This window comes from Panthera pardus, unplaced genomic scaffold (genome assembly GCF_024362965.1).
Source record: "Panthera pardus isolate Hobbes unplaced genomic scaffold, ASM2436296v1 HiC_scaffold_10, whole genome shotgun sequence".
Lineage (NCBI taxonomy): Eukaryota > Metazoa > Chordata > Mammalia > Carnivora > Felidae > Panthera > Panthera pardus.
The window spans coordinates 70,041,653-70,066,437 of NW_026526655.1; the positions used below are offsets into that span (position 1 = coordinate 70,041,653).

The 24,785-nt window shown below is 42.1% G+C and overlaps 1 protein-coding gene and 1 long non-coding RNA gene across 3 annotated transcripts in view; one reads left to right on the forward strand and one right to left on the reverse strand.

The window, feature by feature from the left end:
- Positions 1-3,523: 3,523 nt before the first annotated feature.
- LOC109271972 (uncharacterized) lies at positions 3,524-18,598 on the reverse strand. Of its 2 annotated transcripts, XR_002082196.2 has the most exons (5): positions 18,446-18,598; positions 12,603-12,633; positions 8,422-8,574; positions 4,266-4,322; positions 3,524-3,613 (listed from the first exon to the last, which is right to left on the reverse strand). It is a non-coding gene; the product is annotated as an uncharacterized LOC109271972 (long non-coding RNA). The 2 variants fall into 2 exon arrangements; XR_008424332.1 differs by lacking the exons at positions 3,524-3,613; positions 4,266-4,322 and having other exon boundaries at positions 8,315-8,574.
- Positions 17,874-24,785, forward strand: part of DPP4 (dipeptidyl peptidase 4) — a 78,443-nt gene continuing 71,531 nt past the window's right edge. Inside the window, exons 1-2 of the mRNA XM_019457695.2 lie at positions 17,874-18,183; positions 18,734-18,821. Of these exons, the coding sequence (XP_019313240.1) occupies positions 18,178-18,183; positions 18,734-18,821 (94 nt within the window). The 5' untranslated portion in view covers positions 17,874-18,177. The remainder of the gene's footprint in view (positions 18,184-18,733; positions 18,822-24,785) is intronic.

Genomic DNA, 24,785 nt, shown 5'->3' on the forward strand with positions numbered 1-24,785 from the left:
GTAACACACAAAGTGACAACGTAATCCACAGCTAATAAGTTAGCGGCTATAAAAATGAACATTCACATAAACTTGCCAAGCATGGAGGATGGAGGTGTTACACCGTACTCGTGTATATATGTCTGCCAGGGCAATAGTACATATGCCTTTGGAGATGCTTCTAAGTTATGCAGAGAAGCCGACAATAATTCTTGAACTTTGTCGTCAGGATCCAGTTTCATTTAAGAGCCAAACCAACAGCATCAAAACACTTGGCCATGATCAGCCACAATCCAGCCGGTGAAGAACACATATAAAACTAGCCCTTGGGTTGCAAATTTTGTGGAAATAAGGCTATCTGAGCTGACTCTGTTGTGTCTTAGTTTGGGATACACGCTTTCACTGAAAAAATAATAGCAACGAGGGAGTTCTTGGATCTATTTTCTGCATATCTTTTAACTCCTTTCAGAGTCAAGTAAAATGAATAATCACTATTATTGCTTAGAGAAAGATTTTGATAAGAAATTTATATCATTATTCCGAGTATAAAAATATAATTCTAGTGTTTTAAATTTTACATTCAAAATTTAAATGTTTACGTTTATTCAGTTACAATTAATACTTAAATTAATGCATAATAAAATTTAACAGTGGCCTAAGATTTGAACCCCACACCATAAAACTGAGTTTTGCCCATTGAAATCTAATTTTAAATTTACCTATCCTACACAATAAGATAGGGTATTTGATGTACGATGCTTTAAACATTTATAAATTCTTGATTATATACATCTTGTTTTAATGTATTATATTTCTGAATATTGGTTTTTAAAAAATTTTTAATGCTTATTTATTTTTGAGAGACAGACAGACAGACAGAGTGTGAGCAGGGGAGGGGAAGAGAGAGGGAGACACAGAATCCAAAGCAGGCTCCAGGCTCTGAGATGTCAGTACAGAGCCCTACATGGGGCTTGAACTCACGAACCATGAGATCTTGACCTGAGCCAAAGCCAGCCAGTTTAAATGACTGAGCCACCCAGGTGCCCCATTGAGAATTTGTTTTTAATAAATGAATAAACTCTCTTAATGTCTTCTCAATAGGACTTTTTAATTTTTATTATTTTTATTTTTTATGTTTATTTATTTATTTATTTATTTTTTTTTTTGAGAAAGAGAGAGAGAATGAGTGGGGGAAGGGCAGAGAGAGAGGGAGACACAGAATCTGAAGCAGGCTCCAGGCACTGAGCTGCCAGCACAGAGCCCGCTGACATGGGGCTTGAACTCATAAACTGTGAGATCATAACCTGAGCCAAAGTCAGAGGCTTAACTGATGCAGCCACCCAGGTGCCCCTCTCAATATGACTTTTTAAAATTGTGTGAACTTATAATCACATATGTGAGGAAAGAGCATCTTGAGTCCACTGGAAAGGTGAGCAGAGATTTGTGTTAAGTGGAAGCAGAGTTGCTTATTGGTAGAGGAAGGAAGCCAACACATGCCTGTTATAGCACATGTTTAATGGATCTTATTTTAGAACTTACAAGAACCCTAAGAGGTAGACATCTCTCATCCCTATACTGATTCATACAGTAAATCTCAGGAGAGTTGGATAAATCACCCTAATGCACGGGGCTGGGAAATTGTAAAGCCGGTATACAAATTCAGATGATTTTAAAGGTTTGTTCTTTTTATTATACTGCCTAGTCTTCCAATGCACAGAAAATAAAATAGACTATAAGCTTTTCAAGAATAGGAGCTCTGCCCAAAGCAGCATGTATGCATGCACTCACCAAGCATATATTGGGGGTCTACTCTGAACCAAGTTTTGTGCTAGGCCCTGAGAATACAAGGGTGAAGAAGAGAAGCAAGGACAGTCCCCATCCTTGAGGAGCTTACAGACTAGAGAGGGTTTCAGAAAAACAAAGAGACTATGATAATACAGTATGATCAGAGCCATAGGGAGAGAAAAGGGAAGGTGCTCTATAAATTCAGATTTTCAGGATTTGGCAAGGTGAGTTGGAGGAAACAGCCTCCAAGCAGCGACTTTGCAAACAAGCATTGTTTGTTTGGGTGCAGGAAACCAGGGATGCTACTGGAAAGAGAGTTCCTGGAAGGGGATACTGAGTGAGAAAAGGCCTGAAACAAAGAACAAGGTCACACTGAGAAGGTGGCAGGAATGGTGGAGATGAAAGGAGATATTGCAAAGGAATTTACAGACAATGCTCAAAGGATTGGAAACAATAGGACCACACTCACAATTGAGGACAATCTCTCTGGGCAGAGTATAGAGATCCTACAGAGGGGTAAGGAGAACAAGGAGCAGGGAGGGCACTAGAAGTCAGAAAGCCACTAGGAGAAGTGGTGGTGGCCTTCACTAAGAAGTGGTCTTGGGGACTGGGAGGTGGGAGAGCTGAGTCTGGAGACTGATGTGAGGGAGGAAAAGCACACTGGGACTGTCCACAAGCTTTCTTAAGTTTCTCAAGAATATTGAGAGAAAGCCCTAAAACAATTAATACAGCTCAAATCCCAACACACAGAATTTCATAGAAAACAACTATAAATTGATACTCCCCACTGACGCAAATGGAGACTTCCATGGAATATTACTCAGCCATAAAAATAATGAGATCTTGCCATTTGCAACAACATAGGTGGACCTAGAGACTACGATGCTAAGTGAAATAAGGCAGGCAGAGAAAAACAAATACCACATGATTTTGCTCATATGTGGAATTTAAGACACAAAACAAATGAGCAAACAAAGAAAAAAAAGAGACAAACAAAAAACAGACTCTTAAATACAGAGCATAAACTGGTGGTTGCAGGGGGTGGGGGGGTGGAGATAAATTAAGGGGATTAAGACTACATTTAACTTGATGAGCACTGGAAATGTATAGAATTGTGGAATCATTATATGGTACACCTGAAACTGACATAACATTGTATATTAATTAGACTTGAATTAAAAATAAATTTTTTAAAAAGACACCTCTCCTGAGCTCTAAAGTATAACTCTTCCTTTAAAAATCTTAAATTGCAGCATCCAGAGGGAAAATCTCTGATAATAAAGTACTCAAGCATTTTAAGGCATTTATCTTTAATGGGATTAGAAGTCTTAATCTACCTTCTTGGAATTAATAGGAGAGCAGGAATTCTTTTCCTCTAGTCCAGATGCAGTCGTTCTATGATTTTGCATTTTCTGCCTGTCCACAGAAAAAGATTTGTTCCATGATTAGTGAGCCTGTTAGGTTCCTCCTTATGTTTACACTGCATGGTGTTATCAGATACTCATTAGCTTCTTTATTAAGACCGTCTAGGGGCGCCTGGGTGGCTTGGTCGGCTGAGCGTCCGACTTCGGCTCAGGTCATGATCTCACGGTCCGTGAGTTCGAGCCCCGCATCAGGCTCTGTGCTGACAGCTCAGAGCCTGGAGCCTGTTTCAGATTCTGTGTCTCCCTCTCTCTCTGCCCCTCCCTTGTTCACGCTCTGTCTCTGTCTCAAAAATAAATAAACGTTAAAAAAAAATTTTTTTTTTAAAAATAAAAAAAAGACCGTCTATTAGATGCACACAAACTGAAGAAGAGCATTAGCTCTTTTGCATAATTTTGAGTTGTGAATTATTCCTGTATTCTGTGTACTGGGACAAAAATATAATGAGAGGCGTTACATTCGGACAGAATTTTTTCAACCCAAAAACGTTTCTTGGAATTCTCATCATAACGGTAAATTAAAATTTTTACTGGTCATTTTTTTATTAATTTTGTGTTAGCACTATTTATTCATACAGAGCAGTTTAAAAATGTAAAGCATTTCTTATTGAAATACATAGTCTTCAGTGAGGTAAAGGAAGATTTCTTACATCTCCCAACACAGTTCACCTCTGACTCAAAGAACACAATAGTCATTTCATAAAATGTATTGAGGTTAGGGTTGATAGTAAATTAATATATTTTTTATAAGTTATGAGACTGATATTTAATTAATGGGCTCAAAATAAAACAATTGTGTCTTCTTTCATCAAGTACTGGTATATTATAGTCTGGAACATGGTATCATGTTTCCATTTTGCAGCAGTATTTAAAACGATATTTGAACTTATCTTAAGTTTTTCTTAATAGCAATATGTTACTATTCCAATATCAATTTTATATTTGACACACGTATGAAATGTATTATTTTATGAATAAACCTTAAACATATCAGGTTGTACTATATTAAATTGTCATGCATAGGTCAAAAATAGTCAAGGATCAGGATTACCATATGGTTCAAATCTAACCTTTACATACCTGTTTTCGTATCCCTTTGCGTTATTACCGATGGCCGCCCAGTCATTAAGTGAATGCCTAAAAGAAATAACATTTATATGACATATATTCCATTAACCACTAGTTAAAAGTACTTGACCCATACATAAGCCTTAACTGCCCACAGGGATGACTGGGTAGAAAAAAAGGTCCAGAAATCTGATCCTATGTATATTTGAGTTAAGCTTATGATTTTCACTAAAATAATAGAGTTGTTTGTTTTTTAGTAAATTCTGTACTCGAATAAAACTTCAAAGGGAAATTTCTAAACATAAATGACCTACTTACTAAGCATTGCCTTTCAAAACAATAGAGAGGATGGATAGTCACTGAAGACTGTCTACCAGCTATGCTTTCAATAGAGAATAGGAAAAAACAGAGGCTCTTCTTGGGAAAACGGGAAGATCGTGGACTTTAATTGGAAAACCTGGTTTGTCTGAGTAGTTTTATTTCACTTCCCTCAAAAGTGAGAATGCCTTGGTCATTCCTCTCTCAAAGCAGCTGTATGGCCTAGAGAGGACAGAAGGACGTTTGGGGAAGAGGTGAGGCATGTTGCATTCTAGAGCCTCTGAGATCCAGGAAGGAGCTTAGAGCTGTCAGGTGGAGGTCTCTGTAGGGCCGAGGGCTGTCATGTTTCACCACTAGAGATAGCATATCAGGAGTTGCACAAAATCATTGGGTAGAAAGAAATTCTTGCCGTTTATACCTTTTATGAATTATATTTATATAAAATTCTACTTGTGTTTAGCAATATAAGTATCTTGAATTTTTGCATTCGCTCTGTCCATATGTGCATTCTTAGTTCCTGAAAACCCTGAGAAAGAAAAAGAAAGGTTATAAATAGGAATTAGAAGATCTGATACCTGCCCATGAAGTGTGTACATTCGTGGGTGGAAAAGATGAACCTACATGAAAGAGTATACACCTCAGTACACAGTTGTCCTCCTCCCTCAGGGCATTAGTCATGACAATACATTTCTGTAGCGCCTCCCTTCCAGGAGCCCAAGCAACTGCCTGCAGGACAAACTGCCAAACAAGATACTCCTCATGATCCTTGGAAGCCAGTGCCTCCATCTGGGAAACCAATTCAGTCTCTTCTTTCCAATCATAAGCCCCTCAGACTTGGGTCCTACCTAACCTTTGTCACGGTGGGGCAATACCTCAGGAGTCCTGGCAGGAAAATTAAATAATGCTGGTAAAAAAAGAATACTAATGACAACTCCACTCCCATTTATGGAGACTACCCCCTGCTCTTTAGAAGTGTTTTACTTAACTCGCCACACCTCTTAAATCTTTAAATACTCTTGTAAAGCACTGCTCCAAAAAGACAATGAGGCAGAGCCTGAGTAGGCAACTCGCCCACACTCTGTCTACTGTACCAATGTGCGTCTGTCCAGTGTTAGCTACCAAATAAGCCAGAGAGTGGAACAAAGAATGTTTGTTTGCAAGACCACAAAATTCTAACCCGGCCCCTACCCCCACCCTACCCAAAGTTTTCAAAGTTTCTAGAGAGATTCTGCAATGCAGTTTTAAAAATCTACTGGGACTTTAAATCTATGGAAAAAGAAAATTGCCCAAATGTACCACCTCCTACCCGGGAAACATCCCCATTACTTGTGCACCCCCTTCCCCTCTGGCTGGGTTACGCACCACTCGAGGGTACTGTTTTATAACAGTCTGCTGCAGCCCAGGCTGTCTTTCCCCTAGATAAGTTGTCTTCTCCCCACTGTCTCAGCTTAAGATTATTGCATGTACATTCCTTTCCTCCTGTGAACATCTGTTCAACATCCTTCAGACTGGAACCCATTCATGCATAGACCTTTGGGGCACTGGAATATTGACCCACAGCTTTTTCCTCTCGCAACTATTTTTAGCCTTATAGTTTGTACTTTTCAACACTTCAGTCATTTTCATGCCTCTACTTAGTCTCCTCATTTCTCCATGTTGTGTAATATTCCTTTGAGTTATCTTTTTCCAAGGAACTCAAAGAACTCGATGATTCAGCCCTCTGCCCACATACCCACATGAGGAAGGAGGCTATCCTCCCTGCTTATCTGAGGCACAAAATTGTTTTGGCTCCAGTGCAGCTCTGTTTTTCCAGCTGTCAAGCAGCAGCTGACCAGATTTTTTTTTTATCCACACTGAAAACTGACATGCAGCAAAGTGCGTTATGGCTGGTGGGGTGGATACAGGGTCTCAAAAAAGCACAGAAGCAAAATAGAATCTTGGAACTCAGAGTGGAAATGAACCTATGTAGAGAGGCAAGCTTGACAATTTTATCATGTGCTAGGTACCAGGCCAGCTGCTAGGAATAAACAGAATAAAACCCAGCCCTTGGCCCCTCAGAAGGGAAGGACACAAATGAATTAGCATTTATTCATTCAGTGTGTCTGTAAACACATTATGAGCAGCTATTACATGCCAGAATTTATTCTAGGCCCTGAGAGTACATCAGTGAATAACATAGACAAAATCCTTGGAGATGACTGGATGCAAAAAAAGCATCGGATATAATTATATGGACTGGAGTCAGACCTCTTGGGTTCGAATCCTGGCTGTGTAATACTGGGAGGAATGTTTGCCTTTCTGTGCGTCGTCTGTGCGGTAGGAACGGTAACAGTACCCACCGCATAGGATTGTTAGGAAGATCATAGGAGCTAATACCTGTCAAGAACTTAGCAGAATGTCTAGTACCTAGCATGGGGTCCATAGTCTTACATATTATTACATTAGATAATATGAAAATTAATAAAAGGAAGTCTTGTTTAGAATGGAGTCAGAAGCCTGGCAGGGGTAATTTTCATGCTCCACCACTCCTCCGCAACTGCAGACCCAACAGGAAAGGATGCGCCTTGCACGTACGTGGTTACCACTTTACTATCCCAGCAAGCCTGAGATAGGCTCCCACCCCACTCCCCTCGACAGCCCAGCCAATGAGAGACTGCCGCAACTCAGCCAATGAAGAGCCACTATACTTTGAACTCCTGGTTTACGCCAATAGGCTTTTTGTATGTAAAAGCCCCTCCCAACACCTCCCCCTTACTCTACGAAAGAGCCTGTCTCTCCTTGGTTCTACAGATTTGCCTATGCTTTTGCCATAGTTTGGCTGTCTCCAATTGCAATTCTTTGCTATTCCCAAATAAACCCATTTTTGCTGGTAAATTAACAGGCAGGGCATTTTTTTTTTTTTTTTTAGATTAACAGTAATTACATTACAGAGTGAGAGAATTTTGTTAAAAAGAAGTGAGGCATGAAGCGCTCAGGGAGCATAGAAGCAAAGTACCTCACTTAGGAGGGGGGTTCGGTGGACAAACTTAGAGGAGCTCCCACCGAAGTCCAGTCCATAAGATTAAGAGCTAATCCAATGAAAAACAGGGGGAGTGGAGTACGAGGCAGAGGAAACATTGTGCTTGATGATTTGGAAGCGAAGGAGAGAGCAGCGATGCTTGGAAGTGCACCTAATTTAGCATAGGTGGGGGAGGTTGGGAGAAGCGGTTAAGAGCGGAGATCAGATCATGACAAGGAACTCCAGCTTTATCCTTCAGCAGGAGAAGCCACTAACTGTAAACAGGAAAGTGACAGAGCTGCACTGAGCGAAAGCACAAGAGAAGCCAGTCAGAGGAGACAGCTGCAGTGAACTGGATGGGAAGAGAGGAAGGCCCGAACTCACGTGAAGGTTTTGAGCTTAGAGGGGTGTGGACAAATAGCAGAGACAGGGAAGAGGCTGATGTGTAGCGTCCGAATGAGGGGACATCAAGGAAGACTTATGGCTTTCTGGCTTGGGCAGTGTGGCAGGTGACGCCTCTCCCTGAGGTGGCGCCTGATGGAGAAGGATCAAACTTGGTGTGCGGGGGCCCACGGGGGAGTGAGTGTGGGTAGCGCCAGCAATAATTAATAATTAACTTACTGTTGGCTAAATTGCCTCTGATAGGCTTCTGAGTGATCCAGGCTGAGCCATCCAGGAGCTTAGATCCAGCAGAGAGATCCCTGCTAAAGAGATATGTGGAGAAATCATCAACATTTTGGAAAGCTTCTGGGAGTAGCTGAAATTACTCATTTATTATCTCATTAAATCTCCACAACTCTGTGAAGTAGGTTAGAAAAAGACCCACGGGCATATAATAATTGGATGACAGACCCAGGCTTGTCTGACTTTAAAATCTTCACTCTTTCCTCTTCTCCACACTGCCTTCTGGGTGGTATGTCCAACGTCTGGAAGAAGCAGTTGTTTCTGTGTTTCATGGTTTTGGTACGTTGCTGATTTCACTCCAGCCCAACCCTGCTGTAGTTTCTGGAAATACAAATATTAATAAAACATGTCTGCCACAGCCAAAGCAAGGTACAAGAGACAGAAAGACAACAGGTCGTTTCAATATAATATGGTAAGGGCAGTGGCAGAGGTATGCACAGAGTACATTTGCCACAACTTTCGAGAATCAGGAAGAGTTCTGGCCTCAAAAGTCCTAATAAAAGTGCACGTCCAATCAAATCCATTCCTTGGAATAGATGGAGTATGAGAGTAGAGAAAGGGGTGGAGAGGTGGGGCCTTTGCCCGAGAGAACTTGTTTGGAGGAGTTATTACGCCAGGGGATACTTGGCATAGACGGGATCGTGAAAAGAGAAAAGAGCAAGACCTGAGTGGGAAATGGAAGGAAGGGCCCCTAGGGGACTCTCACACTCTAAACATCAGATCCACAGCTCAGTGCATTCACGTGGCCTCTGGGAATTCTAATATCCTCCCTCAGCCTCCCCCCCCCCCCAAAAAAAAATGCTTTTGGGGGACCAGTAAAGCCGTCGTCTCTAGAATTTGGTCTTGGATTTTGCTAGCAAGCTTGGATGGATTAGCAATGTAAACTCCATTTGTAAACACTGTGATCTCCATGATGGGCCTGACTTGTTCACTATGATATTCCCAGTACACTGCCTGACAAGGTAGCAGGCAGTAAGTATGAACCTTGATTGGATTAAAGCTAAATGTAAATTAACAGTTAGTTACACTCAGAAAATTAAAAAGGTTTTTTAAAATATATATTGTATTTTACATAATAGATTTACCATGTTGAAATTTTTTGTTCTTCCTAGTAATAGCCAGAGCCCTGAGTTGCCCATTGAAGAACCTCTGATTAAGTTATTTTCTCATTATTCATGGCCATCATCTAGTTTCCACCAAAAGACTCCGGGTGGTCTTTGCAACGTTACTCATAACCACATGACCTGATTTAGAATCAATCTTCTGTTAAAAAGGACACCACAAACCCAAAATGGAGCCACATAGGCCAAATCACCAAACCAAGGCTTCATACCTAATCTAATTGCAATTCCAAACTCCCCAGAAATGTAGTCTTCATGGGACAATCAGGAATGTTCTGGTCAGCACCAATCGGGTAATCTGTCTCATGGACTCACCATCACCAAAAGGAAATTGAGGTGATCCACCTAATAAGATCCCCTGCCATTGCTCCAAGGAAAGGTTACCTTACCTGGAACAATCCTCTTCTTCTTTTGCAAATAACTTCCTTATCCCACCCTCCTTCCTACAAAGACCTTCCATTATGTACAACTTCTCAGAGCTCCCTTCTATCTACTAGACGGGATGCTGCCCGATTGATGAATTGTTTAATAAAGCCAATTAGATCCTCCACTTTACTCAATTAATTCCAACCAAATTAATAATCAACTGTTTCTTGTTAAATCTCTTATAGTTTGTCTGCCAACATGTTAATGTTAATACATTGGTGGATATGACAGAAAATCTTAACTAGAAAGAGATAAACATTTGTAATGAAATCCTCAAGGAGTCACTTGAACACTGAGCATTTTCCTGGGCCCCAGCGAAGTCAAAGTTAACATGTAAGTATTCAACAAACTCAGTAATCATGTATTTTTCTATATAAGACTCCTACTGAATGACTTATCTTAATTTTTAGCACTTGCTTCTATTTCCAAGCATCTTTGAATATTATAACTGCTATCGTCAAATGGCCACAAAATGTGGACACATCATTTAAATTATTAAGATACTGATGCTAATAAAGGACAAGAGAAATGATGTATAACTGCCTTTGGGGTGGTCGAAGAAAACAAACAAGATGTGCGTGCTCCTGAAATGCTGGAATAGAACAGTGAGAGAATTATTATTTATGGTATCTTTTTATTCATGTAACGTCTTCCATGGCTATATCTTCATTCCATATTATGGAAATCAAACAAAGACCATCCAAATAGGAACAATCAAAAGCTATGTTTTCAGAGCTTAATAGTGTAAGGGAGTCAGCTACCATCACTTGGCATTTGGGCCCAAGGCAGGCAGGGGAGTGGGAGTGCGTTATAGGTTTAAAAAAAAAAAAAAAAAAAAAAAAAAAGCAGGAGGTCTTCAAGTGCGCCCTGATTGGAGAATATTGGCATGGGAAAACAGGAAGAAGTCTGACTAGAAATAGAATATCTTGTAAGATTAGGCTGGGGAGCATATTAATCTTCTTCTGGTTAGTTCCAAGTTAGCGGGGGAAGCTGGCAGTCATTGACCAAGTCCTGACCAAGGTTGCTGTAGAGGCTGTAAGTCGGAATCCAATTGTCATATATGATCTGGTCATTATCTACCTGCATATGGAGTTTCTCAGCATTAAGATTTCAGAGGTTAGCTTTCCTAGAATGAACTCAGAATATCTATCATATGCTGGAACCAGTGCTCCAAAGGAGTAAAGATATTCTGCTGATACGGAGTAATTGCCACATTGGTGTTGAAACTGTTAAATATACAGCAAGCATTCTCACTGAGGACAATTTTGTTCCAAGGGAATGATTCTTGGGGGGCTGTATATATATATATAACATATACATATATAACATATATATATATATATATATATATGTTTATATGTTTATATATTTATATTTATTGCTATTTCTTTCCTTACATTATAGCAACCACTACCTACCCAGCCCATCCACTCCACCACTAACTCCAGCCTCATAAACATGTATCAACAGTATCACATCTACCACATGTTTAAAGCTTGAAAAACACTAAGGAGGAGATGTCATCATAGCCACAGCCACTTTGTGAGAATATGGTTCTAATGATCTTGAACACATTTTCCCATAAAGTCTTCTTAAGTCAGTCTTCTTAGTAACTTAATAGAAGCAAATTCTCCCAATTAAAAAACCCACAGAATATCCAGAAGGCACCAGTGAAAGAAAAACACAGAAGTCTTCTCTCCCTTGGGCTGGTGTCTGGTCTAAAAAGTAGCAAAAGGCCTTTCCTGAGCACTAAGTGTGACAAGAACCCCTTATTTGGTATTACTCATAATTGGGCCAAAGCAAACGCCTCAAACCACAGCTGGGCAACAGTTTTTAGAGAGTTATAGTTAAGTAAAAATCAATGTGATTAAATTCTTTTATGATAAGCTTCACAAAGAGAAGCACCTTCCCAATTAATTTTGCAACATCAAGTGTATTGCCCCTCATCCTGTCTCTGATTCTTCTCTCTCTCATCCATCCAGCACATACTACTGCACATAATACACATACATTTTCACAGCTGAAGTTCAAATATGAACTTGAACTGGTTCCTTTCCCCAGCAAAAACTTTCAGTGGCTCCCTAGTATATGCTGAATATTGAATTTAAGACCAAAGAATATTCTACAACTGACCTTTATTTCCCAGTACTCTCTAGAATACCCTATATCCTGGCGAAACTAAACTAATAGATTTTGCCTGAAGATCCTCCAACTTTCTCATTGAGCCTTTGCGTGCAGTTGTTCTTTGGCCTAAAATTTCTTTCCATATATCTGAATCCACAGAATTATCCAGCCGGCTTTCTATCTTTTATATATCTCTTGGTAGGATTGAATTTTGTTGTAAATAGGTTCTATTTAGGATACAACCAGAATAATCTTCCAAACTATGGTTGGTAGGAAAAACAGAAACAGATGGGATCAATGTTGAAGGTAACCTGTAAAGTGAGTTGTGATCTGGATTTTAAAGGAGGTGAGGTGTGAGGTTTGGTTTGGGCAGCAGGAGTCCATTCCCAGATAAGTGGGGCAGATTACATGGGGGATAGGTATCCACTGAGCAAAAGAACAAATAAAAACCTTTGTACTTACTTTACTTATCCTCTAAAGCCAAGACCAAGGAGGAGAATCTGTTCAGCTCCCTCACCACTCCCTCTGTCCTGGCCCAGCCTCTCTCTTTCCCTTCTTTCTACTTGTGAGATCCCCCTTCTTCCATACCTCTGGTTCCAACCCCCAAGAACACAGAGAAAGATTTTAGATATTTTTTCTTCATTTATCATTTCACATTTTCATTTTTTCAATACTTACTACACATGTGTTCTGAGCATTTCACGAGACCCTGGAAAATGAAGGACCAAAGAATATTATAAAAGCATAAATGGAACATTTCCAATCTTTATGAGAAGATGATTAGCAAATAATACACACCATCACCATGTTGGGTTGTTCATTTCGTTATTTTTCATTTGGGCCCTCCCATTTACTCTTTGTCTTATGAGTCTGACCCCTACAGATAGCATGCTCTATTATCCAGGTTTCTTTGCCCTCTGGCATTAGTTGCTTTCAGCCAGTAGGAGGTACCAGCAAGATATTAAAGTAGGAGAAAGGTACCAAAGTATTTATTCCTTCTGCTTTTCATCTATGTTGTGCTGTAATCTCACATTGGTTCCATCTTTGCAGGGCAACAGCTCACTCTAGGTGACCCCACCTCCAAGACTGAGGTTCTTAAAAGGGGTTGTTCCCACAAACAGCTACAAGGATAACATGGTAACCAGAGTTTCACCTGCAATGATGGTGGTCCATTTATCATGAGGTACTTAAGAATGAAGTAGATGGACAGCATTCTAAACTATGGCTTGATTTAAGCAATCAGAAAAATTCTAGGTCTGTGGCAGAAATCTCACTGAAGTTGCCATAATAGAAATTCATAGCCTCTTAAGTTTCCAGACTCAAACTATTTCATCCTCAAACCAGAATGCCACATTTAAAATGAAGGCCAGGGGCACTTCGGTGGCTCAGTCAGTTAAGCGCCTGACTTTGGGTCAGGTCATAATCTCAAGGTTCATGGGTTCAAGCCCCATGTCAGACTCTGTGCTGACAGCTCAGAGCCTGCAGCGTGCTTTGGATTTTGTGTCTTCCTCTCTCTCTGCCCCTCCCCCCCAACTCATGCTCTGTCTCTGTCTCTCTCTCTCAAAAATAAATAAAAATTTTTAAAATTTAAAAAAATAAATAAAATAAACATTAAAAAATAAAACAAAATAAAATAAAATGAAAGCCAGATCTTTTTGAGGAAGGAGCCTGCAGTTGCCACACTAACTTAAATCTTCTTCCAAGTTTCCCTCAGGAAGACACATGACATAAAGTTGGAAAGTGACCTGTGAAAAGGGACATGTTCAGACCTCCCGGGAGTTATTAAATACTAGCCCTCGGTTTATACTCATTTCTATAGGGTTAAAACACCATTATGGTCCAGTGGTATATTAATTTCCTATTGCTGCTATAAGAAATGACTACAGGGGCACCTGGGTGGCTCAGTTGGTTAATCGTCAGACTCCTGATTTTGACTCAGGTCATGATCTCTCTGTTTGTGAGTTCAAACCCTGCATCAAGCTCTGTGCTGACCGCTGGGAGTCCGCTTGGATTCTCTCTCTCCTTTTCTCCCTGCCCCGCCCCCCCCCCCCAATAAACAAATAAACATTAAAAAAAAAAGAAATCACTAGAAACCTGGTGATGTGAAACAACAGAAATGTATCAGCTTATTGTTCTGGAGGTCAGAAGTCTGAAATAGCTCCTACTGGGCTAAAATCAAGGTGCCATCAGGGGATGTATTCCTTCTAGACTCTAGGGAAGAATTCTTCTCCTGCCTTTTTCAGCTTCTAGCCTGCATCCCTGACTGGTGAAGAGACATTACGGTAAGAAAGGCCAATGGGAAGCCCCTGGAACTGTCCCTCCCCCACAGCTATAGAGTAAAATCAAAAGTAATACCACATCCCTGGTGGTATTGTCACAAGATAAGAACCCAAAAAATGCAAGAATGCTGGTTTTCTATCCTACACTCAATTTCTCCATTCATTCAGTCAGTGCAAAAGTAAGATGAATTGTGGAAAATGTTTATGAATCAACCTCAGCAGCCATTTCCAGTGTGGTAACTTCACTGGGTCAAACAATATCGTCCTAGTACCTGGGGGCTATTAACCTGAAGAATACTTTTTTCTTGATCTAATTAATAGGACCATCCAAAAGAGTTTGCCTTAACTTAGAAGGGTCAGCAGCATAGTTTCACCATCTTACTTCAGGGCTACGTCAACTCTCTTGCTCTCTGTCATAATATGGTCTCCCAGGACCTTGGTCGTATCCCATAGAATATCACACTGATCCATCACCTGGGTAACATTATGCCAATTGGACCTCAAGAACAATAAGTAGCGATTTCGTTATGTGCTTTAGTAAGACAAATATGGCCACAGAGTAGAGGGTAAATCCCATGAAAACAGTGCGAAGTTTCAAGGAATTCAGTAGTCTAGAGTATGCCAGGATATCTCCTCTAAAGTGAAAGATACGTCACTATACCTTGTATGCCCACCACGAAGAGGAACAGTGTTTGCCAGAACTCTTCAGATTTTGGAGACATGATATACCACAACTGGAAGTGCTTCTCCAACCCATTTGCCAAGCGCCTCTAAGTCTGTCTATCTTGAATGGGGCCTGGAGCAAGAGAGGGCTTCCAAGTTGAGGCTGCCCTGATACTTGTATCTTAATGATCTAGCAGATGCAGTACTTTTAGACATGTCTGTGGCAGCCAGAGATACCGTACAAGGCCTCTGGCAAACCCCAATAAGAGAATCACAGAGGGTATGCCTAAGGACTCATGTCCTTTTTGCCAATTTATTAGCTACCTATTGATGTATAATAAAATACCCCCAAAACTTTGGGGCCCATCTTAGATTTTGGCTACAACAGTCAACAATTATTCACTATACGAAAACCAACTCCTCTCTTTCTCCAGGGCCCTGGTAGAGACAGAAAGCATGATCCCAGAACCAAGACTACCAAGCATAGTAGTCTGCTAGGGCTGCTGTAATAAAATACCACAAACCAGCAGCTTACGTTTCTGGAGGCTGGGAGTCCCAAATCAAGGGATCGGCAAGGTTGGTTCCTTCTGAGGACTGTGAAGGATGAACCTGTGCCAAGTTTCTCTCCTTGGCTTGTAGATGGTCATCTTCTCCTTGTGTCTTTTTACATCATCTTCTTTCTGCACGTATCTGTCTCTGTGTCTAATTTCCCCTTTTTATAACCACTCAGATTAGAGACCACCCTAATGACTTCTTTTTAACCTGACTACTTCTGTAAAGATCCTATTTTCAAAACACCTGTAACTTCATGGGGAGTTCTGGATAGCCAGGTAACAGAGGAAAGGTCAGCTTTATGCAAAGTAAGCTGGCAGCAGTCCTAAATGGATGGCTGCTGCATCACAGCCCCTCTCAGGGATGTCCTGGAATAGAGTAGGAAGAGAAATCTTCCTAAGGGGCAGAGCTTTTATTACAGCTGTTTTTTTCATTTTTCATGGAAAGAGAAATGGCCTGATATAAGATCAACACTGACTCATAGGTGGCAGCTAATGTGTTGGCCAGCTGGTATATTAGGGACTTGGAAAAAACAAGCTTGAAAGACTGGTGATAAAGAAGTTGGGGTAGGGGAGATTTGGGAAAAGAATATCTTGAAGAGGGAAGGGTTTGAAGATATTTGTGTCTCATGGAATGCCCTCCAGAGAACAAGATTATCTGTCCCATGGATGTCAGCCAACCTCCCCCCAGCTTCCCCTTGCTGGATGTATGGTGCATGGAGGCTAAGCGTGGGCTCAGCTGTATTGCCTTCCCTCTCCAAGGCTAATGTGACTTGTGGCTTCCTTCCTCCATTGCTTTGTGCACAAACTGGTAAGAGCAGAGGCCTACACTGAGCCCCCAGTATGGCACCATTCCCTGTAGTCCTTGTTGGTTGGCTCTTTTCATAGCTCCAACTCACAGGCTCCAGTAACACTATTGACTCACCTTCTGAGCAGTTGGAAAAGGGAGGAGCAGATGGAATTGAAATATACTACTAAAGGCAGAGTTGAGAGGAATTGGTGGCCAAGTGAATGTAGTAGGAGAATGGCAAAGAAAACCTGAGATGAGTGAAGTTTTCAGTTTTTGTGAATGGTGAATGGGAACACTTTGAATGAAGACAGGGATGATCAGAGAAGGGTAGGGAGAGACTGACGGAGGAGATGAAGAGTTCAGTTTGAGCCTCTGGAAATGGGTGAGGGTGAGCATATGTATGCATCGTGAGCAACCAGTGGTCAAGGGTGGGGGGGGGGGGGAAGATCCTGAGTTTAGAAGCAAAGTCAGCACTTGAGATAAAGGATGAAAACTTGATTTTATTCATAACTATGTTAATGTCCCACAGGACTTTGCATGTTTGATGTTTTACCTCTAACTATGGACACGGAGACTTTGCTTTTCAGCTGCAGTGAACAAGCTGAAGAGGCCTTTAAGAAATGGTGGGGCGGAAAAAAAAAAAAAAAAAAAAAAGAAATGGTGGGGCGGGGATACTTACCCTCAGAGGAAGTAAGCATAGGGAGACCCTAAAGGCAAATGTTTACCACAGCATTTTATATTGGAAGTGCCAAATGCACAGACCTCACCTGTCTTGTCCCACTTCTCTATCTCCAGCCACTAGAAGAGGATCTGGCACCTTGTAGCCACCCAAATATTTAGGGAGTGGTCAGAATAAATGGGAGGATGTGGCAATGAGGGAAGGAAGGAAGGAAGGAAGGAAGGAAGGAAGGAAGGAAGGAAGGAAGGAAGGGAGGGAGGAAGGAAGGGAGGAAGGAAGGGGGGAAGGAAGGGAGGAAGGAAGGGAGGGAGGGAGGGAGAGAGGAAGGAAGGAAAGGAGGGAGGAAGGAAGAAAAGGAGAAAGGAAACAACCTTCAGAGCATAATGGGGACGTGGGGAAGGTAAAAGCCAAAAGACCTTCTTTTCCCTCACCCTCTGTAAGACTGAAAGATGAGAGGCCATGTGGAGTAATGGTTAAGAACACGGACTCCGAATTCAGGCTCCAAGGCATCCTAGCTGAGCGGCTTGAACAAGTGACTTAACTTTTCTGTGCCTAGGCTTCCTCCCTGCAAAATAAACACAGTAAATGCTTACAGAAGCTCCTGGGGAAAAAAGTAAGTTCCACATAAGTGTTATTGTTATTATTTTTGGCAACTTGATGAGAAGGTAAGACAAGCTGGAAATTCCCTGCGGAGGGTGAATTCAGATACTTAGCCTTTAAGCGCCATTCACAAATTGAATAATCCCATTCTCTCTCACTTTGCCTTCCAGGAGCTGTAAACACCCCCCTACTTCCCAACATACTTTCACTAGCAAAAGACAGAGGCCTGGGTTTTAGTACAGCTGCCAGCAATGAGCCGTGAGTCTGCAGACCCCACGGGAGCCGAGCGCCCAGATCCCTTATTAGCCAAGGCCGACCGCCGTCTGTGCGTGGGGTGCGGTCCGCAGGCTCACTCCCGCTCTCGCCACCCCGCCCGCGCGTCCCGGGGCCCCCGCGCCCTGTGCGCCCCGACTGCCGCCCCGCGCCCAAAACACGGGGGAGGCGCCTCTCGGGCGCCCCCCGGCCGGGATGCCAGTGCCCGGCGCCGGGCGCGCCTTCGCCCGTAGCCTGCCCGCGCGGCCTTTATACCGAGCCGGCCGGGTGCTCACTAATGTTTAACTCGGGGCCGAAACTTGGGAGTGCCGAGTGACTCCGCGCGCCGAGCAGCGGAGCTGAAAGCGCGTCTCGGCGGCTTGCCTGACTTCTGCCTGCGCTCCTGCTCCGAACGCTCAGTTCCGGGCACACGCCGACCATGAAGGTGAGTGAGGAGCGCCTTTCCCTAACCCCAGGGGCGAGTTGTAGGTGCTTCTTCACCAGACTCTCCCCCAAGTGACCCCGAAGCTCGCGGAACGGAACCAGGGGCTCCTGTTCGGCGGAAGTTCCAGGGCCACCCTCGACAGGTGAAGGGACCTCCCCGAGTTCCCGCCAGGCGCTCGCCCCCCGGGGTTTCTGCTAGAAAGAGGCGCCAAGCCTTGGAGGACGCAGAGAGCCATCCGTAAAACGCTCGCTCGAACCCTCACCTGGCTTCTCCCCCACTTGGCTTCTGACGTTCAGGAGGCGTAGAGAAGTAAACGCTAGTGTGCTTGGAGGCCAAAAGTTCAAGAGCGACCGCTCTTGGCAACCTCCGCGCTCCAAACCCTCCCAGCCCACTGTGCCCCCTTTCCAATGCACGCCCATCGGCAAACCCCGCTGCCTAGGGTGCAGGGCGGGTCGCTGCCTAGGGTGCAGGATGGGCCCCGACCCTCTACCTCTACCGCGCTGGGGCCAGACGGCTCGCTCTAACCGGACACGATCTGACCCGCCTGCAGACACCGTGGAAGGTGCTCCTGGGACTGCTGGGGCTTGCTGCGCTCATCACCATCATCACCGTGCCCGCGGTTCTGCTGAACAAAGGCAGTAAGTTCGAAACATTTGAAAAAGATAAGACAACTGGAGACCAGGATCGGGTTCTACCTTACCACACCGAGAGCTAAGGATCTTGCTGGGGGCTTGGACCAGTGCACCAGGTTGTAGCTGAGGCTTCCCTGGTCGTGGCTAGATGCCCTTCCTGGGGTCTCCAGCGTTCAGGCTGCAAAAGGTTGGCAGCGGCCACATTTTATGTACCATAAATACATGCTTCCTGAAATTAAGGAGAAGCCTTAGGATTTCTTTTTATTAAACTCAAAGTTAAATGTTTAATATGATTTCAATTAAAAAAAAATAGCCTCCCTAGTAGGGATCTTCAAAGGAGAAGATGTGGTGTTTGAAGGTCCTGAACAGTAGTAAGGCTGTCATAAAAGGAGGGGGAAAATGAGAGAAAGAAAACTCCCAAGATACAGTTTTGAGAAGACTATATGGGGAACCCAGGTTCTTTTCCTTCCAGGGTGATGGAAATTCATTAATTGGAGAGTTGAGATGCAGGGAAATAACTATTGGCCACTTATAGCAGTATTTCAGAGTAAATCATAAAACGGTGTACGTGGTAATATTCGGAAGGGGATGGGATCAGTGATGTGTGGTGGATTCTTTCATTGCAAGCCACCTTCATTTCTTTTAGCTTTCCTGACCCAGTGCAGCTCTAGTTCCTGATATAAAACATTCATATAATGAAATACACATTATTGGGTGCAAACAAGTGAGAACAACTAGTTTGGATCTCTTGTGGCCTTACTTTCCTTCTAAGTAAATATTTACTTTCATTTCAGTAAGACAGATTCTAGTCAGCCAACTGAAGCATTCTCTCTGGATGCTCTATCTAACCAGGAAATGTGCAGGCAGTGCTCACGTACTGAGGGGTCTTCTCCAGATTTCAAGGTGACAGCTCAGAATTAGTTTGTGAAGCTATCAAGGACTATGTTTGCCTGGCAATTTCAGGACTGGGGCAGAGGTCCCAAAGGTTAAGTAACTGAGTGTGCTGACCTACTGATAATGACTTTTAGTTAAGAAAGCAATGGTTACCATCGTTTAAACAATTAAATGGCAGACATCAGTTCACTTATATTTGACTCTTGTTTTCTTGAAATGATACTTTGTATGTTTAAACAACCACACACACAAAGCCTGGCTGTAAGAAAAGAATGGATCATCCATATGATCAATAAATATTCACGTGGCTTACATTATGTCCCAGGCACAGTGCTACTTGCTGCAAATACAAGGATTGAAATTTTTAAAGATCTCTGACCTCAAGAACTTTATAGCTAGTGGGAAACAAATATGCAAAAAGTCATGCATTTTTTTTTTTTAAACGGATAGCTCATTTGTCTCTAGAACATCACTGAAGCACACCTCAGCATCACTGGAGGAATGGGTATAAAAGCTGTAACTATCAGAACTTTCCTTAAGGAAACTTGGAAGGAACACCAGACTTTGATGAAGTCACTTGAAATGGGCAGTGAGATGGTCTAGGAGACTGGATCAGGCAAGTGCCTTCTAGGGGTTGGTCGGGTTAACTACAGGGATTTTGCTTTGGCGGGGGAGCATGCAGACTAGAGAGGGGCTGTCTTGCCATTTCCTGAAAACCACACCCCGTCTCTTCCCCCCCATGAAATTTGGACAAATATTTCAAGAACATTCTTTTGGTGGGGACTTCTCCAGAGATTCCTGTGTCTCCATCTAAGTATTATGATTTGATAAGATAATTTAGAGAGGCTTGAGCAGAACAGACTTGCCTGTGGATTAGAAGGAGTACTTCTGGGAAGGTCTTCTCATAAGTTTCTTCTGTGGGAATGCTTGAATGGTTACTATTAGTTTCTGGGGATAAGGTTTTCCAGAAAACATAAATGCCTTATGAGCCAATACAGAGACACAAGGGCACATCCTCTAACTGGATTATAAAAGGGCTCCTAGCAGAAGAGGAGAGTGGGAAGCAGCGAAAGAAGTTTGATTTTTAACCATAGATTAAGAAGAACTCCAGGAGAATTGTGAGCATGCCTGGACTGTTGGGCAGGACAGTGGGTACAGGGGTTGAGCAGGGCAAGGCTAGAGGGGAAGCAGGGAAGTGTCCTAGAAGACTGATGGTGCACAGCAGAATTTGGAGACTATAGGGCTACTCAGAAATGTGACCAATTAGACTTTGGTAATTGATTAAACATACAAGGAAGAGGAGGGTGGCTAAGGATGTTGCCCTTGGGCAACTGGGTGGATATGTGGTATCATGGGGTGCTTTGTTTATGCTTACACACTCAAGTTCTCTTCTCATATTTCTTAGTTGGAATGTATGTATATTTGAGGAGGAAAGGGAAATCCTCTTGTTTCAACTCCTGCTTTAAAGGGGCAGAGATGAAAGCTAAGGAATGTGGCATTATCATTAAGTCCACGATATCATTCCTGGGCTGTGCCACAATGAAGAGCAGCATTCTTACAAAGAATCCAGAGTCATCACCCAAGAAATGTTCTCCATATTGTCAATCTAAGTTTAAAGTTAAAAAAAAAAAAAGTACTAGGAAGGAAAGGGGGATAGGAAGTGGGAGAGAGCAAAGATAAATGGAAATAAAAGGAAGGGAGGGAGGAAGGGAGGGAGGAAAGGAGAGGGAAGGGGAGGGAGGAAGATTTTGATAGATCATGCAGAAAGCTAAGAAATAAACAACCAAAAGAAAGGAGGAAGAAATGAGCAAACCCAAGTTCATCCTCTGAGAGGCTGGTTTAAGAGAAGGTTAAGTGTTTCCATATGAAACACTGACTTTAGCGGAACTAAACACACCCAGAGGAGAGAGAGAGTGAAAGAGAGGCATAAGCGTAATACTTCTGTATTTTTTTTAGCATAAAAACTCCCTGAGGTCAGGAATTATGCATGTCATCAAGCAAAATTAAAAGCTCACCTCCTTCTGTATGTATAATAAAGGATTGTATTTTGTTTTAAACCCTTCATATATCCTATTAAAGAAGGATATTACATTTAAACGTTCAGTTTCCCAGAGAATCCTCAGTAAAATATATAAATATAATGAAAATATAGAAATCCTCATGGCTTAGTGGTAATAAAATCTCTGACTCAATATTGGTGAGCCCTTTATTTCCCCTTTCACATTATATTATAGGCTGGGCTTTTGAAAGATTTATCAAATAGTTTTATTATTGTATTTGTTATTTGTCAAATAGTTTTATTGTTGAGTTTTATTATGGGATAGAAACGTACCTGTTCTTGTTCTTTTCACTGCTTTAGCAGTAAATTTCCTCAGTATCTTCTTTCAGTGCATGGAAATTTGACTGCTCACGCATCCATCAGTAATAAAAGGAAACCCAGATGTGAAGGAGACAGGAATACTCAAAGAAAAGATAATATCTATGAAGTTTGCCTGAGGAAGTCCAGTATCTATTCCAGGTTTAAAAGCACATCAATGAGGCTGAATGAAAGCTTTGTATATTTCAGGGGACAGTTTCTAAACAGTGAGCTCTGTAAAAGCTCGGGTTGACTCCAGCTAGCTCAGTTAACTATTGTCAACCTTTGTCAAGTGCTCAGGAGGTCAGTGGGTTGGTCTTTTTCAGGCCAGCTATTGTGGCTCCCTAGCCACAGTATGTGCCTTAAATTTCTCTTATACATCTTGCGTCTCATCCCAAAGTGGATCAGAGAGAAAAAGGCAAGACTGTTTGCCCAGTTGAAGGCTAGAGAAAAACAACATAAAATGACTGATTAGAGCTGGATCAGTGTACTTAAAGCGCTGATGCCCATGGGAAATGTGGCCATAAATAAATGCAGGACCACCTTGCTTATGGAAGAGAAAGTATGCAAACATGTAATAATAGCTAACGTGTTCACTCTGTGCCAGGTATTGGGCAGAGGGCTCTCAATATGCTTTTCCTTTGATCCTTAGGACAACCCTTTGAGAGACTATTATCATCTCCATTTTTACAGAAATGTAAATTTTACTTTGAGAGAGTGCTTTAGTTACTTATTACTGCATAATGAATTACCTCGAAACTTCAAACCACAAACACTTGTTATCTCACAACTTCTGTGGGTCAGGAATTTGGCAGTGGTTTAGGTGGGAGGTTCTAGCTAAAGATCTCTTACGAGATTTTGATCAAGATGTCATCTGAAAGCTTGACTGGTGGTTCCACTTCTAAGTTCTCTCATGTGGCTCTTGGCTAAGACATCTCAGTTCCCCACCATGTGGGCCTTTCCATGGCATGTTAGGGTAGCTGGCTGCCCGTAGAATGAAGGATCCAAGAGAGCAGCCAAATAGGAAGCCACAGAGCCTTTTATGACCTTGCTTCAGAAGTGATATACCAGCACTTCTGCTGTATTATATTGCTCACACAAACCAGCCCTGATACGGTGCGAGAGGGCATTACACAAGGGCATGAATACTAGCAGCAAAGATCATTGGGGACCATCTTAGAAGCTGGCTACCAAAGAAGTTAAGAAACTTGCTCAGAGTTCCACAGAGTTGAAATTCACACTCAGGCAACACGACTCCAGAGCTGATGCTCTTAAACTCCAAATCATTCTTCTGGTTTTGATCAAGTATAAAATTAATGTGGCCATATTAGCATAAAGTTACAATTTCCCACGTATATGCCTATATTATAATTTCATGGCTGCTAATCCCTGATGCCAAGTGTTCTGAGGAAACACACCTGCCTCTGGTACCTACATTCCTATATAAAGCTGTGGACAATGACGTCCAGCTTGGGCTGATATCCGACCCTGTGGACTGGTCTTATTAAGTATTTTTACTAATAGTAGGTCCAGATTTGTTCTTTGCACTCAATTACACTTACTTTGTTTCTAATGCATGTTATGTTATTTGATTTGATCTTCCCAGAACAATCCATTAAGGTATTAATATCTTGACTTGTTACACTGAAGTTTAGGGCTTTGTGAATAAGTACTAGAATTTGGAAATCCAAACCTTTTGACTTTTAGCCTTCCCTGAGTCTGCTGATTTCCATCTGTAGCTGTTTTAAAGAAATGCTTTGGTGGGAATTTTTGTAAGTGAATGATTAATCATTGCTTTATGGTTTGATACCAATTCCCTTTCATTGTTGTAAATCAATTATCTTGTAAATATTTTTACCTTTAGTCTTCATAGCTCCAGCGTGACCTCTAAAAAAGGGTGTGTCTCTCAATTTGAGAGTAGACTAAAACCACAAAATCAGAACTTCTGAGTTAGCTGTGTTCTTTTTTGCCATGTACTATATTTGCAGCTTCATATTTCACTTCAAAATTACAACTTCCTATGAAGTTTTCTGAACTCAATTATAAAGCATTTGGTTTAGTTACCTGTATACATTAAGTGTACATTTCTTCATTATTGGGTTCACTGGGGAAGCAAGTAGACCCGTGATCTTGGGTCACATATTTCAGCGTCTAAGGGCCAAGAAGCAGAGGTAATTCCAAGCAGAGCCAAAGCCAGCAGGGACTTTGTTCCTGGCCCCCTGAGGACTAGGGTGGCTCAGGGTGTATAATGAAGGAAGAGGAAGCAGGAGGGGTATTAAGTGGGGACTACCTCATTCCCCTTCCCTGACTTCACACTGGGTACCTCCAGAACTGGCTGGGTGGCCCCTGTAGCCTTAACATGGTCTCTGTGGGGCTGAGAACCTCTTCTTATTTTCCTCAGTTGTTGTAAAGCTCCATCTACTCAAGCTTAAGGTCACAAATTTCATGGATGGCCCTTATTCTCTGCTGTTTTCCTTTATTCTTTTATTTTCAGGCAGGAAACTTATAAGGTTTAAAACCTCCTGAGGGCTAAGGTCCTGTGATGGCCAGATGCAGGATTTGTTAACTCACCAACATGTATTGAATACTTATGCATGTCAGGTGTTATTGTGGGTATAGGGCATCTGGCCCTAAACAGTAGAGATGAGGAGCCTGCTCCCACGGACCTGTATTTTTTTTTTTTTAACACATATTCATTTTTGAGAGTGAGAGAGACAGAG